This window comes from Gymnoscopelus braueri, assembly GCF_963280865.1.
Source record: "Gymnoscopelus braueri genome assembly, chromosome: 20".
In the NCBI taxonomy this organism is placed as follows: domain Eukaryota; kingdom Metazoa; phylum Chordata; class Actinopteri; order Myctophiformes; family Myctophidae; genus Gymnoscopelus; species Gymnoscopelus braueri.
Genome location: NC_137622.1, coordinates 15386098 through 15406465, shown reverse-complemented (window position 1 = coordinate 15406465; position 20368 = coordinate 15386098). Strand labels below are relative to the sequence as shown.

The 20368-nt window shown below is 40.3% G+C and overlaps 1 protein-coding gene across 2 annotated transcripts; it reads left to right on the top strand.

Moving 5' to 3' along the window:
• Positions 1-16733: 16733 nt before the first annotated feature.
• Positions 16734-19158, top strand: LOC308075815 (hepatitis A virus cellular receptor 1 homolog). 2 transcript variants are annotated; one of them, XM_080415786.1, is made up of 6 exons: positions 16734-16872; positions 17234-17566; positions 17663-17722; positions 17850-17929; positions 18566-18659; positions 18855-19158. In XM_080415786.1, exons 1-6 carry the CDS (start codon positions 16830-16832, stop codon positions 18929-18931), a joined length of 687 nt encoding a protein of 228 aa, XP_080271912.1. In that variant the 5' UTR covers positions 16734-16829; the 3' UTR covers positions 18932-19158. The 2 variants fall into 2 exon arrangements, with proteins under 2 accessions (XP_080271912.1, XP_080271911.1); XM_080415785.1 differs by having other exon boundaries at positions 17660-17722.
• Positions 19159-20368: the final 1210 nt, after the last annotated feature.

Sequence of the window (20368 nt, the reverse complement as noted above, 5' to 3'; positions counted from 1 at the left end):
ACACACACACACACACACACACACACACACACACACACACACACACACACACACACACAGCCAGAGAACCACTTTTACTGCTATTTAGTTCCATTTACAGTATATCTAGTGTGAGATATGATCTACTGGTCCACAAATTTCAACATAAAGTTGATGATGAAATTGACCACTTCTCTCATACTTTATATTTTTGTAATCTGTTTCCTCCCATAACATAAAAAAGGCAAGTAGTGTCAAAATATGAGATAGTTTCATAAGCCATGTGCAGTACAATACTGGTTTGTAAAAAAGACCGTAGGGGTCTTGCCCTATAGATTATCATGCTGGGGCTCTTTAATTTGTATTTATTTGATTGTATTTATTTGATTGACAGATGAGCTCTCACTACTTATCATTATTATTATTTCTTTAATTACAAATATGAGGGCCGCTGTAATTAACATTCCCAGGCTGACTTTTGTTTCCAGTCCACCCATGACATGATGAAGTTGGTGATAAAATTGACCACTTCTGTAACTTAGTCATACTTCTCTTTTTTTTTATCTTTTGTCTTCAGTTTTCTCCCATAAAGTGAAAAAAACTGTTTCGTTTGGTTTGCAAAACAGACCTACAATTTACAATTTAGGCATTTAGCAGATGCTCTTAATCCAGAGCGATTTACAGTCTAAACAGTACAATATAAAAAAATAAATTATCTGTACATTGAAACTCAAACTATACAAACTATAGGAAATTACATTTTAACCTTTGCATAAGACTGCATGGTCGTGAAAGCTAGGTCAAGTGCTACCGGCTAAAGTGGAGTCTGATGTATTTCAGATTACGGTGGAAAGGGGAGTTTGTTCCACAGTTTGGAAGTCTGGGACGTATGGAGCATTGTCCCGGATGTTTTAGGGAAGGTTCTGACAGTTTCCCTGTGTCCCCTACACACAGACATGCACACACATGATGTTGAGTTTACATGTTTACAGTTTACAAAATGTCATGTGCCAAATGTCATGCCTGTATCCACCTCGTAATGATTTTTCACATGATTCCCCCTACGATCAGTTATCTTAATTTTTTTGCATTTGGAATCACACGCTGGTTTGTTTATACAAGCCACCTGTCTGGCGCCTTGCCAATAAATGTTTCGCAGGCTCTAACGCAAGTTTTAGTTGACAAAAATGCTTTTTATTTCTTCTACACATTTTAGGCTATCCCTTGTCATAAGGCCAAGGGATAGTCAACAAAATTAAATAAAATTCGATGTGGCCTATCCTACATTAAAATTGCCTAAAGCGTCAACGGTGGATGGTGGGTCGACGTCACAAACGTAATATCCGGACTGGCGAGGCGCATCATTGCACCCCCTTTCAGAGGACCCCAACAGGTGACCTCACCAACACATTATGGAAGGGACCGCAATGGAAACAAACTGTAAGCTGTTTTGCGTAATCCTTTTGATTATGGTGGGTCAGATGTATGTTACATGTGACATATCTTTTATTTCATGATCAATAAAGATAGCAATCAATCAATCAATCAATCAAAGGGCTATATGTGATCCTGAAGGAACATAGGGCTGAGGGAACATAAAGCTGAGGGAACATAGGGTCTAATTTGGGATTGGGGAACATATAGGGCTGAGGGAACATATGGTCTAATTTGAGATGGGGGGACATAGGGCTGAGGGAACATAGGACCTAATTTGGATGAAAAACAATTTGTTAGGTATTGAGGGAACATAGGGCTGAGGGAACATAAGCATGACCCCCAAAAAAAAGGCACCTTGCGCAGTGCGCGGAACCGCCGGCTGCCCTAGTAGTGTGAGATTTATAGAAGAAAGTTGCAATGCACATTTTGGGGAATTGTTAATATATTAGAAGCTTTTAATCCAGAATTGATTTTTTTTCTTCCAAAGGGGCACTTCTGGTCAAGAGGGCAAAGGGCAGGTGCTCGAGCACCACCTAGAGTCTATCTGTGCACGTGATGGTTAGCTCACATTTCATATCACACAAAAAAAATCATTTTTCTTGCCCCCCAACAAGTGGGGGAGCCGGTGCTGCCCCTTGGCTCCATTGGTCAGGCGCTAGTGCACTAGTGTGACTTCATAATGCAGTATGGCTTGGCAGGTTTATTATAGAGGGTAAGATGGTACTAGGATAGATGTGAAATGTGCTGTCATGACAGAGGCAGTCTATTGAGAGTGTGGGGAGGGGATGGCTGATTTATCCTTTTATGTATTGATCTAATCGATGGTGAAAAGAAGCATCTGGTGGGACTCCACAGGACAACAGTAGGGATTGGTTGTCTTCTACTGAGCTCAAAGTCCAATTAGTTTAACTTAGGCCAGGTGTGACTACTTAAAACTTCAGAAATCAGCCACAAGTAGCCTTGTAGAGATAACGATTGAGATAGAGATTTAGATAAATTATCCACACAGTAAACTATACCCTTATATTATCCCATTTAGTTATAGTGGAATTTCACTTCAAAACACTTGTCTATTTGGGCTTTTGTGCACACTCCAGACAGTTTACAAGTAGTTTAATTTAATGTTTCATATTACATATTCATTTAATCAGACACACCTCTCCTATATAAGTCCATTCAACTTGAAACTCTATGTTAGACTCATTGAAAACACACGTCCCTGTTTCTGGTGACTGATATTGTTGTTCTATATGGGAAGACCTTCATTTTTCGATTAGTTATTATTGTCATTATGTTCATATTTTCCATAATGTAATGTTGCATCGAGGAGTCCTGTAATTCCATGCATGAAATCAATTAAGTCCATGCATGAAATAACTAATCAAAAAATGTATGTCTCCCCAGTCATTAGGACAATATCAGTCACCAGTTTTCAACATGGAGTTTGAAGTTGAACTTGGACTTACATACTGTAGGCTGGGGGCATGTCTGATCAAATTAATATCAAATATGTAAGTATTATCTAAAGAAACTTAGAATTGTCTGGGGTGCAAAAGTCAGAGTAGATGTAGAAATTAAAGTGAAATCCCTCATACTGAGTTGCAGTCAAATTCTCTATGGACCAGAACTTACATTCTCAACTCAGTCATCACTTGGTCTTAATCAAACAAATGCAATGTCTGTTGCCAGAACCCTCAGTGTCTTCTTAGATAATAAGCAAAATAATTAATATTTCAAGGATAATATCAATTTTGTATTTTACTGACATCAAAATCATTATACATACCCTTTTTTATTTGTGCCTCGACTATTGCAATGACGTTTTAACATGCCTTAAGCAAAAAACACTCAGTAGGATCAAAATCTTTTATCCTATCGCTAGACGTTAAACTAAAACGGGAGAAGAGAACATAAGATTTAAAACGTTTTAAACGTTTTTCTCAGGATTCATATCCATAGGGCAGGACCACACACTCCTCCGAAAGAAAATTCAAGATAGACTGACTTACTTGAAAGATATCTTTTTATTTCATTAGTTCCACGAAAGAACAAGGCATTTCACAAACGCTTTGTCACATTCCTTTCTAATAAAAGGAATTGCTCTCATAACTTAATAGTGGACTGCAAAACAAACCGCCCTCCAACACACAGCTCAGTCAAGTGATTAATTATTCAATAAGTCAATGTTTCACAGGCTAATATATCCTAATGCCACCCCCCCCCCCTCCCCCACACACACACACACACACACACCAATAGTTGGTAAGATGACCTTCTCAACGCCAACAAATTAAGTGTGGCTGCTGCTTTTTTAATAGTCAATTCTTTTTTGGAAGAGTACTTATATGGATGTGAAACTTGAGAAGAAGGTTTAATTTGTTTTGTATTCTTGCCACCGCCAGCACCTCCCACGCTGGATGTGCACGACTGCTCTCTAATTGATTGCCTGTCTGTTGATTGATTTTCATATTTTACTGATTACTTTTAAGGCAGCTCATGGCCTGGCTCCTAATTAATGTTTTGCGCTATTAACCCCTTATGAGCCTGTATGCAGCCTGAGGTCCTCCGGCAGGAACCTGCAGGTTGTTCCAGAGTCAAGGCTGAAGAAAACTGCTGACCGTGGCACCGTGCCTTTGCTGTCAGGACTCCTTGGCTCTAGAACAACCTGCATGAGGAACTGGCGACTCCCTTCTTGAATTGTATAGTATTATTTCGAGCCTTGATTCTTACCAAGGAGGTAATGTTTATCTTTTCTGTGATTTACAGCTTTTTGTAAATCACTCTGTAACCTTGTTTTGATAAGAGTAAGATATATATTATAATTAATAATATATTATATTATTATTATACCGTATTATTCAATTATTTTGGCTGAGAGGGAGCTGGCACTAGAAATATACATAATGTATTGATAGCTATTCAATATAAACTCTAACGTTTTTTGTTTTTGTTGAAAGTATTGTATGAATAACGGTTATAATATTTAAAAATGGAAGTGAACACTAGAACTAAAGCTAAAGCTGAAAGGCAAAAAAACAAACAAGGAATTCTCTCTGGAAACAGCTAGCTCTGTTGTATTTGTGTATATATTGTATACCACTTATCACTGCCACGAACACCCAGCCAAACCTCTACGATGTACATAAAGCCAATGCTATTAATTCCCCTTTAATGAGAAATCAATACAGTATTTCACATTCTAAATGCTTATGTGTCTTGACAACAAGCAGTTGAATGTTACATAACATGGCAAAGAAAGATAGTTACTTGGAGCAAATTAGGGGAAAATAAATATGACTTATCGATAGAAAACATCATTAGACTGCTCTGTGTAATCCTTTAGTCTCATTTTCTAGAGCCTTTTTGGGGCCAAAACGCAAGATAAGTTAAATAACTATTTAGTTCCTGTCTGTTGCCATTCATCAGTCTGACATCCAGCACACAGCACTTTAAAACTATTAACGATTAATAGTCTTATTTATCACCTACCTACCTACAACTATGCAGACTGGCTATGGTCTATGCATTAGATAATCCTGTGAGACAACACACACACAGACGCACGCGCGCACACACACACACACACACACACACACACACGCACACGCACACGCACACGCACACGCACACGCACACGCACACACATTCACACCCCATTGGCACAAGGCTACACCACTGTGTCTTTTGGCAGTATAGCTGCAGTCCTCTGTCTGCCTTAATTACATTCATTATAGGAAATCGTACAGACAAGCATTTGTGCTGTTATCTGCCCAGTATTTAGAGTTACACACAGTGCAGGAGGAGAGCTGTTCCCATGGGTCCAGGCACCTACAGTAATGAAACATTCAGTTAGCTCCGGCCTGAAGCCTTCATAGGCTGATGACTCAAGTGCATAATTACAACGAGATCACGACATAATTAAACCTTCCATTAAAGTCTGAGGTATTTAGTTTTGACAAAAAAAGCTCTTAAGCTAGAAAAACATTTTTGTAATTTTCCTCTTAGTCTACCAACTACCAACATACGTTATGTAGATGCAAACCTGCATTACTTTAAGCAGCCTCAAGCGACATTTCAATATTTTCAACATGCATTCTATACACTATGTAAAATTGGCACCCTTTACAAAACCTGTTGGGAACGACGCCTGTTGGAAACGCATGCCTGTCCCATTATGCAATACCCGTTGTACCCATTGTAGCAGAGTCTATTTCACCCACACAATAGCACAGCCAGTGCTGGTTATAAGCTTGAATACACTGATCAACACATCGCAAATCGAACACGCTGGCTCTGTGCATAACTGTAGTCCCGGGTTTCCAGAAAGTTCCCAGTTCCCATTTCCTTTTCCGGTTCATTTTCCCATAGCTTCGTTTGATTGGACACATGACACCTTCAAACATGTGTTCATAGTGCAAATCTGCTGCTGATCCACCACCTTCTGGAAACCTGGGACTACAGTCATGCACAGAGCTTATACCCGCGGCAACACCGGGAAAGCAGCAACAAGGTAGTGTCACAAGGCATGTTCTGAAGTTTATAGCCTACAACACACGCCACATGACGGCGTCAGAAGACACGTGAGTCATGGCTCATACAGAAGCAGGCAAGATGTTATGAATAGGAATAGACAGAAAACATGTTGTTCTAACAAGCAGGTGACAGTTGTACATCAACAGTGACATCCTGTATCCTCGAGCGTGCAGCATCTTGATAAAGAGCACATTGTGTGAGAAACGCATGCTTACACAGCTTAACCACTTTGAACATGGCATGTTTATTTTGGGCCTGTCCTTATTATGGGTAGGAAAAACATCTTAATCAATTATTTAAAAAAAAGAAGATGCGTCACAACTGGGGGGGGGGGGGGGGGTGGAGGGGTTGCAGTTGCAATGCTTTTAACCAGAATATAGCTATTATTAATTAAAACTGGTAGAATAGAATATATTATTATGACAGAAGAAAAAGGAGGTACAGTGATACATGTCTTAAGTTGATCTCTTCTTGTATGGTCACAGACAGGACGTAGAACTGTCTGATCTCCCTAGTAAAAAGAAATCCTTCTTAAAAAGAAAGAAAAGATTCTTATAGGAATGTCATAATCCTATAAGATTATATTTGGTACGTTGGAAAATCCAAGGATTTTCCAATGTTACAGGATATGCCCCAATTTGACAAGGGGCTTCACAACAAACGGCCCCCATTATACCATCGAAGCTACTTGTTTATACACAACATGACCCCGGCCATGTTGGAGATAGTTTATAATAATAATAAACTTTATTTGTATAGCACTTTTCAAAAACAAGTTTACAACATGCTTCACAACACAAACCACAACAAAACACAGTGTGGGGAAAGAAAAACTAAAACAAAACACAGACAGTTCAATTAAAGCAAGCAAAAAAATAAACAGAAACAACAAAATAGAGGCAATACAAAAGAGGCCTCAAATGAACATAGAGTCCATTGTCCAATCCTCTAACAATATTGACATATTGTTACTCAAGAATGAAGTTGATTCAATCAATTATTAATGAATTAAACAAAAATAATGGTTGCACCCAGCCAGACTAACAACACAGCCTTTGAGCAGCCTCAAGCGTCATTTCAATATTTTCAACATGCATTCTGCACTATGTAAAATTACCACCCTTTACAAAACGAAGCTGATGCTGGTTGGGAATGATGCCTGTTGGAAACGCATGAATATGACACCTTCAAACATGTGTTTATAGTTCAAATCTGCTGCTGAACCACCATCTTCTGGAAACCTGGGACTACAGTCATGCACAGAGCTTATACCCGCGGCAACACCGGGAAAGCGGCAATAAAGTAGTGTCACAAGGCATGTTCTGAAGTTTATACAACACACAAATAGTATATACATTTGCACACACCGCATTACGTTGCCAGAAGGTATGTGAGTCATGGTTCATACAGAAGCAGGCAAGATGTTATATGAATAGGAATAGACAGAAAACATGTTTTTCTGACAAGCAGGTGACAGTTGTACATCAACAGTGACATCCTGTATCTTCTGGCGTGCAGCATCTTTATAAAGAGCACATTGTGTGAGAAACACATGCTTACACAGCTTAACCACTTTGAACCTGGCATACTTATTTTGGGCATGTCATTATGGGTAGTAAAACAATCGAAATAAATTATCAATTTTTTTTAAATACGTCACAATGCGTCGTGTCGCAGTGTGAGCTTGTAGATCGGCCATTTTCGTACAAAGTACAGGGATTAACTGGTTAAGAGTGATTAAGTTACAGTGTAAGATTATGTACAGATACTGGGGTGTGGGTCAAGCCTGGTGCATATGACAACAGAATGGAACTCAAACCACAGGGCCAAAAGATTATTTCTCACCTATATACAGTATACAGTATGCCATTCAATCACTCAGCTTTGTGTGTGCATCTCATTTGAATCCCCAACAATGAGCCCTGAGTGTTTCCAGCCTCCTTATAATAACAGCAGCTTCAGAACAGATGAATTCCTCTATTTACCTTGGCTGACGCAGAGTGATCCACATTAAAAGAGATAAGACTATAAGATTTAAAGTTTTTTTTTGGGTGGCAATAAAAAAAGATTACATTACTTTAGTAATTTTCTCAGAAGTTTGTAAACTAAAAGTCTAAAGACTAAAATCGTTGACATTTTAGAAGTGTGTGTGCTCGCATATGCACATAATGTGTTTGTGTACGTGTGTTCAAGCGTACGTGCATGTGTCTGCATGTCTGTATGCAAGGATGCATATGGATTTAGGTCTTTGTGCACGTACCTGCAGGTGCACGCCTACATCTATGTATACAAGTATGTATACATGTTCTTTATTGTCAACGTGACAGCTATATGGACATACATTTGGAGAAGGTGCATCACCTGGCCAGATAAACAGTCTGATGTGTACTGAGTGGTCTTTTAAAATAACATGCATTATGGAGCTGTTTTTTTGTGAGACATTCTCATACTCTCGAGGTCTTTATGGGCAATAAAATGAGCCAAGGCCTCAACATATTTACATTCCCAACATTTTGTACTCGAGGTTAAGGGCATATATTTTCTCAAAACATCTAAACAGCTCAAACCTAATTTAATATAGAGGATTTTAATAAAAAGGGGCTTTGCTTATTTAAGCGCTGTTTGGCATTACTGTTTTGGCAGCCACTTGCAAAATGCAACCTTTTTTTTTCTTTCTAAAAACTTTTTCAGAAATTCTTGTCTGGCATGTTTTGACTACATGTAACTTAAAAATAAATAAACAAATGCGCATGATTTAAAATTGACTGAAATGTTAATTTTATATTTAGGTAAATCTCAGGATCAAGAGGTCTCCCATAACAACTAACATAATATGTAACCTTAATCCTAACCCGTGGCCATATAGCACAATAATTAAACACCTAGGAGGAAATTGTGTTTATAAATGAATCAGGGCCAGATGAAAATGTTATCGCCTCTCACTCACTCAAAAACTGAAAATATGCCAACAACGAACAGGAAAGAAGAAAAATGTTAAGAACTTTCATTGAACTCTTTGTGAGGGAAATTGGTTCTTCAGACCAAACACGTTTGAATTACTACTCCATCATCATGTGTCAAAGAACCACTTTTAAATGCTGTTTAAAAAAGATAAACAGAGACTCACAATCACAAACAAGGCCACAGTACACTAGTTTTGAAACATTTAGACCCCAGCCAGAATAAGTAGTGATGCAATAAGCTTGTAAACTATCATGCATCATTAACAATCTCTCTCTTTGGCAACTTTGTTTAATACAACAAATGGAAAAATCCACATACAAAAGCGTTGTTTGGACCGATTGTCCAAATAGGAGCACAAGTTGTTTGTACACCTCAAGGGAGTTTTGTGCTTATAAAAAAAGTTGTTCTTTAGGGGGCAGCCAGCAATTTGTCCACCTCTCCCTTTTATTCTAATGTCTTTTTAACTGCCACCATTTCAAGAAGAGAATAGCCTTCTGATGTCACACTTGACAGCCTGTTTGTGTTTGCATTGTCATCAGGATGCATAATAGAACTGTTATTCAAATTCCATAGCCTGTAATTCACTTGGATGTGTGGATCATTTGTCACCCACTGAAAAAGAAAAATTGAAGCCATTACGTCAGTTTTTGTTAACCCAAGCACTGCAAATAATGAGTGCTAAGTCTATCAAAAAAAGAAACAAAGAAAGGAAAAGAAAAAAGATAAAAAGAAACAACCTTGGCTTACAAACAAACAATCTAAACAATCTGGCCACCATGTCTTAAGTGGAAGTATTTTGCTTCCACTAATTGAAATGCAACAAGCGTCTGTGAGAAACTCACTGGTGATCTTGGTCAACCCGTGGCCAAGTGGACCACACAGTTGCAACGGCAGTGTTCCCAAGGAGAACGCAGTGGCAATGAAAAAATGCCTCTCCCGTCTACAATGCAGTACAATGCTGCACAGACGCCAGGGGAGATTGCGTAAGCCAGGAGTAATTGCAGTGATTGGCCACCCCTTCTGGACCGGTAAACTGATTGATTGCACAAGAAAACCCATCAACATTCAGTGACACAGAGAGACAGAGAGAGGGGAAGGGAGGAAGAGAGAGAGTGTTTGAGAAAGACAAAGAGGGGGAATGGGGAAGAAGAAAGACAAAGAGAAGGAGAGAGAGAGAGAGAGAGAGGGAGCCTCAGACGATTTGATCTTACAGAAGTTGAATCCTTTCTCTATCCAACCTGAGTCCACAGGGTTCTTGGCAGAGATGTAGCTTTTGAGTTATATATTTTCCTAAGAAATATTTGAGTTTCTAGCTGCATTTCTGACCCTCATCCAGAGTGACTGCAGCGTAACATAAAGTGCATCAGACGTAATATGATCTGAGACTGTGAAATACCACAGCTGTCCTTGCAGGTAAATTCTTTTCCACTGACATTCTGCATTCCCTCTCTGACTTCCCAATTGTGTCTAGTCGTGCAGACCACATTCCTTCCTGTCTTTGTTTTCCTTCTCCAAATGAATTCAATCATTATCTGAAGATGGAGCATGTGTCCAGACCCATAAGACATGATGACATGAGGGAAGACTTCTCAAAAAACTTGGAGGGTGTGAACATTTTCAAGTACAATTTTTGTTTCCTCCAGTGAATTGAATATTATTTGGACATACACGTCAGAACTGCAAGTAATGTTGCAGGCAGCTACATGCGTCATACACGTACACCGGTTGATATATCTGAGAACTGACAAGAACATTGCTTTTTAACAAGTCCATTTCTTTTTAATAATTTGAGTTTTATTTGGACACATTTGGTCTTGTAGGTAATTTAAGGACACCAACTGAGACGTGTGAACAGACATAAACAGACACACAGACATAAACATGTCATGGTAAATCATTATGAAAAGCCCCATGCAAATGTTTTGTCTGAAAGCTTTTCAACAACAAACACATCATTCACCGTCTAAGTACCTTTTTAAATGGATCTTGATTTAACCTTTTACTGAGGTGTTGCAGTGAATCATGACCCCAGCAACCTCTTCAAAAGGTTCCCTCCATATACTTTGACCTGTGGGTTTGCCCCACTGATTTATGTCCCTGGCTGGAGTTTGAAACAAACCCCCCCCCCCATCCCTACTGTCTTTCCTTACTGCTTGATGTAATCTTACCACTGTACTAGAGAAAGTAGAAGAAAGAAGAAAGAAGAAATCAAACCAAATCAACGTTTATTTATACAGTATAGCACATTCTATACTGCAATGCAACTAAATGCACATCACAGAAAATTATGATTTAAATTAAAAGTAAAGAGGCAAACAATATATAAATAAATAGAGGCCGTGCAGCACGTAAGAGTCATGATCGGGTAACAAGGGATATCAACAAACTGAACAAGGTAGTGATAGACTATTTGTTCACTCGCTCACTCATTCATTCAGAGATCCTGTGCAGATATCTAGGGCCAGCAGCTCAGTATCTTATCTTATCTTTATTTTTTATTTCATATTATTTATCTTAGGTTTAGTTCCTGGCTCTTTCACTTACTTGTACCTGTCCTGTGCTTCTTTCTCAAAAGCTGTTGCTGTTGACACATGCATTCCCCTCCAGATATCGATAAAAGGTGATCTTAGCTTATATCTTAGCTTATCTTCGATCAGTTTATATTTGGCTGCTTGCGCTAATATTGCTTGCACTGCTCATATGCCGTACCACTCACAGTACAGTTTGTGACATACTTTACTGTGAGTACTTAGTACCACACGCAGTACCACATGCAATACACACATGTGACAAATAAAGTATTGAAATTGAAAATGCTCTCAACGGTGGGGGCAGTAACTATTACTATGCCTGAGCTTCTGCTGCCCTCCGCTCAGTGATTACATTGTTGTCCCAAAGGTCAGCTCTTGGGCAAAAATAAGATGGATGTCAATAAGACAATGAGACCAGTCATTAATGGACTGGTTAAAAAAACGTGATAAATAGTGTGCACAGCTCAATGCCCTTGTGCAATTATGAATTATGATGTATTATTTATGCAACACACACACACACACACACACACACACACACACACACACACACACACACACACACACACACACACACACACACACACACACACACACACACACACACACACACACACATGAGCACGCACGCACACACGCACACACGCACACACACACACACACACACTGTAACAGATTAGACCACAATTTTTCTCATGAACCTTGACTCATGCTGCTTAACGTTCATGACTCTCGGCCTTGGAGTGTTTCACAGCATTGTGGCCGAGTCAGACTATGTCTGCTGGAACTGAATCAACAGGAAAAAAACAAGTAGATAAAGATGACAGTGGGCTTAACCAATAAGACAGAGGACATAAACCTCTAACCTGCTCCCACTAAACTCCCTGACCCCTCAACTCCGTCTAATTTATGTTATTCACTGTTCACTATAACATTTGGACACTCTTACAGTAGGGCCTATAGCCTAAATATTAATCCAAAACCAAATGCATTTTTGGCTAATATTTTCTGTCAAAAAAACGGGGTCAGTCTGACATTGAACACTGAAAACTTCCATAAAGATTCCAATTTGGAGCATATTAGACCTTGGGTTCATATGTCTTAGCTCCTTGTTATTGGATATTTGGTTGAAGGAAACCTGAGCTTGGATGGATCATTTTTCCCATACGTGTCCTCAAGTGTCCTCAAGTGGTCCCGTGTTAGCAGCAGGGGTGGCCTGGCCGTGTGAGAAATGAGAACAGGATTTCGTTTCCCAGTGGGGGGAGAAAGAGAGAGACTATGTAGAAGGGAGCTGGTTCTGGATCAGGTCTGCCCTTCCTTGACCATCCCTGATCATCTCTCATTTCAGGGCATGTTTATGTTTATGCATTTTTCCACTCTGATAGTGCCGAAGGGGAATGAACTCATGAGAATGGTGTTGCATGAGTCTTCCTCGTCCTACAGGGCGGCTCCTCTCTCTTCAGCTCAGCCTCAGCATCATATGTCTCTCATGTCCATATTTAGACCACAGGCTACTACAATGTAAACAATACAAATTACACATTCTGTGGTGGTAGTATTTTTTTGAGCATCTCTAAGGTCATTATTCTCAAGAAAGAGATGTTACTCTACAGGTGGTCTTGGGTGGGTTTCTTCCAGAAACACTCACGGTAAAAAAAATAATGTGGCAGAAAACAAAAGAAACAAAAGACGTCCTTTTGCCTAAGGACATCAGGAGAAATGTCACAGTATCCTTGTGGTACAGCTGCACATCCCTGTGTCTGTACATAGTGTTATAGTTACACTTAATCACTCTGTGTGTAGATATAATGTTTGCATATGTACTTTTCTACTTATGACATAACTTTAACCCTGCATAAAGTTTGTACCGCATCTCTCTGTTCCTGTTCCTGCCCTGCCTCGCCTCGTTCTGTATCTGTAAATACTCACATATCGTCCGGCCACAATGTGGCTTGTGCAAATGTGTATTCTCTGCGTGCTTAGTAAACTTGAGAACATGTCGAGTGACACTGCCTTGGCGTTATCTTGTTGTCTCACTGCTTGCTTGCTGAAGGCTAATTCAATCGAATGACCAGTCTCCACCTCTGACTCACACAAGAGAGTATTACTAAATCATTCACCTCAATGCTGCAAAGTAAATTGATGTAGCAGATCAATATCTGCCTCAACGATGAATCCACCTCCACCATGACGTGAGGAGACCTTGTTTGTGGGTGTGAAGTGTCATTATCTGCAACATGAAGTATCATTTCACAATCTTAAGTTATGCACCAACATTCGCCGCACTCAAGCCATACATCCAGCGATAATCCCTCCCATCTGTTCTTTCACACTCCATCTTTTCATCTATCCATCCCCCCTCATTTCCTCTACAGACGTTTTCCAATCCTCTCTCAGTCTTACTTCTGTCTTTTCAATCTCTGTTCCTCTTTCTTGCTCTCGTCCTCTTTCCAGGAGTACTTGTCTTGGACGCATTTCCGCTCTCAAACTCCCCATGAGTTCTGAGTTCTGGCCTCCCTGGTGAGATGTTATTAAGAGGGGGTGGGGGGGGGGGGGGGGGGCTGTGGAGACCCACTCCCAGGAGGGATGACGGTGGGAAGTGGCGAGCCGGGGGGAGGCGGGTCGAGCATGGGGAGTAGCGACCATAAATCTACCATACATGTACTGCACACGCACATGCACACGCACAGAGAGAGAGAGGGAAACAGAGAGAAACAGAGGGAGGGAGAGCAAGAGATTTCTGCTCCACACTCCATATACAGGCATTGTTCATTCAGCTGCGGACCCCCACACACTAACCCCCCACCACACAGTACACACACACACGCACGCATGCACTTACACACGCACGCACACGCACTCACACACACGCACACACACAGGCATGTGCACACACACGCACTCACTCACACACACACGCATGTGCGCACACACACGTACGCTCGTGCATGCACACACACACACACACACACACACAACACACACACGCACACACGCACGCACTAACTCACACACAGGTCTAGATAAGGTGTCAATCTAGACCTTTATTTAACATTCTTTTCATGGTAGTCATACTGATCAGACTACGTCAGGATGTCGCTTCTAAGAACATGTCTGATCTTCAGTGCAGTAAAGAAGTTAAGTGGCGTCTGGATTTTCCATTGTAGGCCTAACCTGTCTTACTGTAATAGTCTGCAGTCTGCAGCCACGGCGGAAAAGCAAAGGGCAGATAAAAACAGTCAAATTAAAATATTTACCTTTGGGGAGGCATACTGTCTCTCCCTTTCCATTAGGTCATGTAACCATGACCTCATTTAAGCATAAGCTAATATGTTAACTTAATACACATCGCATGCAGACACTCAGAGGTGATATTATCACAAGCTAAAAGTAAACGTGAAAAATATCTTCTTAACATATATAAAAAAACGTACTGTAGATATAATAAATATTTTTCTTATTAAACAAAAATAAATGAAAGCAACTGATACTGTAGAAACTGTCTTCACACCACATTCATGTTATACACAATAATTACAACTAACACGACAACCAACATACAAAGTGAAATTGTTGAAAGTCTAAAAGTCAACTAAACAAAGAAAAACACAACAATAAACTGAAATATACAGTAAAGTGGAGCTGAAAATAAACTGAAATATTCAGTAAAGTGGAGCTGAAACTAAAACAGACATAAAAACGAAACCATAAAAACTATGCCACAAAGACGCTAACACACACATTACCTGTGCATTACCTCACGGTAATGATGCACTAGAATATGGGTAGGATATGGGTAGAATGTGCTTTTTTTGTGGGAGTCAGGGAGCATCTTCAAGAATGCTTTTGTCTCATATTCCCAGTAGCAGCTGCTTCCTAGTTCACTGGACAAACACTGCAATGTCGAGGTCATTCAAGGAACCATTGAGCTCTATGACAACTCAGCAATGTTTGCGTGAGTCTGCTTGCATCTGCACTATCTCATATCAATACCTTCACATTGCGATGTCTGTGATGGATCACTTTATGAAACCCAAACTGACGGAGGAACAACGATGTATTGTATTACACCAAATCGTACCAGATTCTCTCGACAGACTGTGCTCATCTGGGTTTTACACTTCACCTGAACTCTCGAAATCCATCTTTGCCCTGTTCTGGGTTTGTCTGTAAATGGAGTTGACCAGGCCAGGCGTCAGTAACCTCCTCCTTGTTTTTCTAAAAAATGAGCCCCAGGACTCTGACCTCTGGAATCCACTTCTCCTTTTTCTGTTCCATTTCCATTTTTATCAGACATCAGCAGAACTCACACAGTCATGCATTAGTCACTGTTGGCATCTTGGCTTCAGACCAGCCCCATTCCTCTAGATTGTGAATGTCATTTTTAAAACGTTATCTGGATCGCAGATTGACAGTGGCTCCAATCGGAGACCAAGCAGGGGGTAAAAATAAACACTAAACAGGCTTAATTTCTTTCACTTGAGCAAAAGTTGAGCATATAGAGAAGGCTTTAATGGGGCACTTGCTTCAGTTGCCTGTCTGCTGTGAAGGTTTTCATAACCTCTCCTTCGTTGAACTGTGTTTATCAAATCCATTGGAATGTGTTAAGTGAAGTGAAGTCAAATCTAATCAAAGCTGGTCCTTCAACCTTTTCTCTGAGGCACTGTGTAATGGATGTAAAATGCAATTCTCTGTCATTTTAACCATTTTCCATAATGAGAAATAGTTTTAGTCTTGCAGGAATGAGAAACAACCTGATCAAACAAACATAACAAGGCAGCTTCCAATTTGTTCAATTTTATAGATAACCAAACCATTTTTTCCATGAGATGTGCAAAATTGGACAAAAAGAATACAAACTGTATTCCCATAATGAGACAGATTTGATGTGCACAGGCAGAATGGTTTCTTTTTTATCCACTTTCCAAGAAAGCACCCAAAACTTCAAGTATGACGAGGACTCTCATGAAACCATGACATTTCCTGTTTAAGTGTGTGTCATTTCCCTCTGGTCACGTTGGTACTTTCCTATAGAAAAAAGCAGACTTTTACAATAAAGTCAATACTAACATCATCTCAGTCTGAATGAAATTAACAGGGTTATTAATTTATTTGGTCTCTTGCATGATCAAAACATACACCTCATTTATAACAATGTAGGATTGGTCAGCAATCAGAGTATTGAACAGCATGACGGTGAAGTTGAAGAAGTTGAAGACCAGCTAAATTTAGTCATGTCTAGAATCGACTTATCGACTTCCTTTGCAACAGTAAAGAACAGGAAGCACAGATAGGCTATATACGCTGTTGGGGTGGTGCTTGTGGGCAGAAATCTATCATTGTTTATATCGGCAGCAGTGTTTGCTGTATTTTACAGACTCCCACATGCATCCTTCGTATTATCTTTTCATTTCTATCCTTATCAAAGGTAAGTCAATAGCCCACCTTTTTGTTTGTTGTGTGTGTGTGTGTGTGTGTGTGTGTGTGTGTGTGTGTGTGTGTGTGTGTGTGTGTGTGTGTGTGTGTGTGTGTGTGTGTGTGTGTGTGTGTGTGTGTGTGTGTGTGTGTGTGTGTGTGTGTGTGTGTGTGTGTGTGTGTGTGTGTGTTAGGTTTAGAGTTATGCCTGATAGACTTTTGCTGGTCACACACCAAAAATAGCAAATCTACAAGCTCACAATGTGTTGTGCAACATGACCTTGCTTATCGGGGGTTAGGACTGTGGGTGTACAGATTTTGGGACTGCTATCCTGATCCTCATCTGACCTGACTGTGTTTGTTCTCTCCCACAGTGAGTAAAGCTACCTCGGTTGTAGTTGGCAACCATGGACACAACATTACTCTGCCCTGTAGCTACGACACACACACTCATGGCGTGCTGCCAGCGTGCTGGGGACGAGCGGAAGTCCCCCTATCCAAATGTTCCGACACCGTCCTCTCCTCCTGGTATGGGACTGTAGATTTCCGTCAGTCCGCCAGGTACCAGTTCCTGGGGGAGAGAGAAGGAGATGTGTCTTTGACCATCGTCCATGCCCAGGCGACTGACTCTGGGATGTACGGCTGCAGGGTGGAGGTCCCGGGCTTGTGGAATGACATCAAAGTTAACATCCTCCTGATAGTAGAAGGTAATGTTCAAATCAGTGTTTCAAAGTACTGTGTTTAGTGCTACAGGTGAACTTCAAAACATTGATCCATTAGGTTAACCCTTGTGTTTTTAGCAGCTCCAATGGAAGAGGAACCCATTACACAGGATTACGTGCTGCCCACTGTCGCAGGACAAGGTGAGCTCGTAATCATTTAGAAAGTAACAATTGTGACTGCAGACTAGTACAATTTTCTGCACAAGACGCAATTATTACTTTGTATCTTAAGCAAACTTCAGTGACCAACCGTATCAAACCCCTACAGAGATATTGACAACACCAGTAATTGGAACAGAAGCTTCAGAGACTTCTAACTACCCCGTGATGGAATTTGTCAAAGCTCAGGTATAGATTATGTTGGTGAATATGAACAAATGTATGTCTTTTTCTGTTTGTATGCATATGTTTGTGTTTGTGTGTGTGGTGATGGGGGAGCAGTTCAACAAAAAACTGCTCGCTCTGATTGGAATTCTATGCTGCAGTTTTATATTCTATTGGCTTTGTGTCGCATAGAGGTTCTACAAGGAAGTCAGTACATCTGTGGTTTCAGAGAATTACAGGGTTCTGTAAATGCATTGTGTAAACAATACATCAATGCATTGATATTAAAAAGACAATCTACTTTGGAATACTGAACTATTTTTTTCTATACTTGACTGAGCAACTTTCACTTGTAGTGAAGTAATATCTGACCAGGAGTATCTATACTTTGACTCAAGTACTGTAATAGGATTGTGTACTTTGTCCACGTGTGTGTGTGTGTGTGTGTGTGTGTGTGTGTGTGTGTGTGTGTGTGTGTGTGTGTGTGTGTGTGTGTGTGTGTGTGTGTGTGTGTGTGTGTGTGTGTGTGTGTGCGTGCGCGCGTGTGTCGCCTACTCTATTCTTTTTTAAATATAAGTCAGTGCACTTTATTTATTCTACATGCTTTGTTTGATTTATTATGGGCCCATTCATTCATAATATTATTCGTCTTCAATTCAGGGAAGGTTCAAAGACTTTCTGGAGGTGGGGAACCTTGGCAGATTGGCAGCAATTTTCTGCACCACCATCATCATAATCCTTGTCCTTGTTTTTGGTAAATGGAACGGATTATATTTTGTGACTCATGTGCCATTTAACATGTGAATTTTACAGTTTGAACATGCACAGGCCTCTGTTCTCTTTAAGCAGCCAGCTGCAGTGCGTGGGTCGATAATTTTCCCTTTTTAGACTGCTTACAGTGGGGGATTGTAATTAAATGTCCCTCAATGTTGACGTTTTTTCTACACAGGGAAAAGACGCGTGAACAATACAAGGACATCTGAGCATGCTGAGAACATATATGAAGATGTCCAACTGTATGCATGATGGACAGACAGTATCGTGAACGAGAGAGGTGTTGTGTCTACGAGGTGTTGTTGGATGAAAGGGAAGTTCTACTGAATATTCTCCAATCCGATCAGCTGTGTGTGTGTGTGTGTGTGTGTGTGTGTGTGTGTGTGTGTGTGTGCGTGTGCGTGTGCGTGTGCGTGTGCGTGTGCGTGTGTGTGTGTGTGTGTGTGCGTGTGTGTGTGTGTGTGTGTGTGTGCGCGTGTGTGTATGTGTGTGTTGTCGGGGGGGGGGGGGGGGGGTTATCATTGAGTTCATGGGAGGAAATTGTTAAATTCCATGGTATAGGAGGTCACACAAAGCCCTGCTGTGCAGCCTTACTCTGTATAGAAATAGAAGCATTTGATTTGCAGGCTTTGGCAACGGTCCTCCTGAATTTATAGTTTGTGAGCTGAGTTGGAATTTAGCTCAATCATGAGCCTTCTATATAACTTTATCTTTGATCCTTTTCCTGACAGTCACCACCATGGATGGACTGGTGCTGTACTTTATAGCCACAATGCCACCTAGTGGACTGAAGGCATTATTGACCGAATCAGTGGTTTGACAAATGATTTATTTCTGGCATTTCTGGCATTATCCAATACTGTCATACATTATAATATAATGTACACATACGTACTCTTCTCCCTTCTGGCTCCCAAACTATGGAATGAACTCCCCATTGCAATTAGAACTGCAGAGTCACTCCCACTCAGCTGCCGTAATCTGAAGACTTACCTCTTCAGACTCCACCTCAGCCCGTAGCACTTGCCCTAGCCTCGACGACCTTGCAGGCTTATGCAAAGGCTAAAATGTAATTTAGATAGCATGTTATGCAGACAGATACCAGGTCATTGTTGACCTGGTATCCTATAGTGTGTATAGTTTCAATGTACAGGCTGATGATAGCATACTAATACAAAAATGTCAGCTACAGTACACTCTGAAATAGTTTGTGCCTTCTAACATATCTGTGTTAGGTGTGGGATGACACATGTGTTTGCTGGTTTTCAACACAAATACTGTAATAGTGTGTCAATGTGTGGTTCCTTTTTAAGAATGCCTTTTTAAAGAATACCATCACTTCATCCCTCAGATCATGATGACAGTGGACTTTGGTTTCTAGAATGCCATGTCAAAACTTTCCCCAAACATGCTAAACAGTAACATTTATCCTGCTGGGTTTTATTTTAAATATATATGTATATATTTTTCAATCATTTTTATTATAATTTTTGGGGTGGGGAGGTGGGTCTTCAGAGTCCTTTGTCACTGTCAAGTCTGTCATAACTCCATTTGTGTTTGGATCGTGGATCATATTATGCTATAATCTGAGGTTAAGCACTAAACCTATTGTTTTGATGGCAGCAGTGGAGTGGGAAATTCTAATGAATTATGCATTGATATTTCATGAGAGCAAACCCACCAAAATGT

Bases quoted from the DNA above. Each gene is read 5' to 3' on its own strand.
- LOC308075815 (XM_080415785.1), top strand. From the start codon at position 16,830: ATGCATCCTTCGTATTATCTTTTCATTTCTATCCTTATCAAAG. The intron at 17,567-17,659 runs GTAATGTTCAAA...TTGTGTTTTTAG, and splicing joins CATCCTCCTGATAGTAGAAG to CAGCTCCAATGGAAGAGGAA. The intron at 18,660-18,854 runs GTAAATGGAACG...TTTTCTACACAG, and splicing joins AATCCTTGTCCTTGTTTTTG to GGAAAAGACGCGTGAACAAT.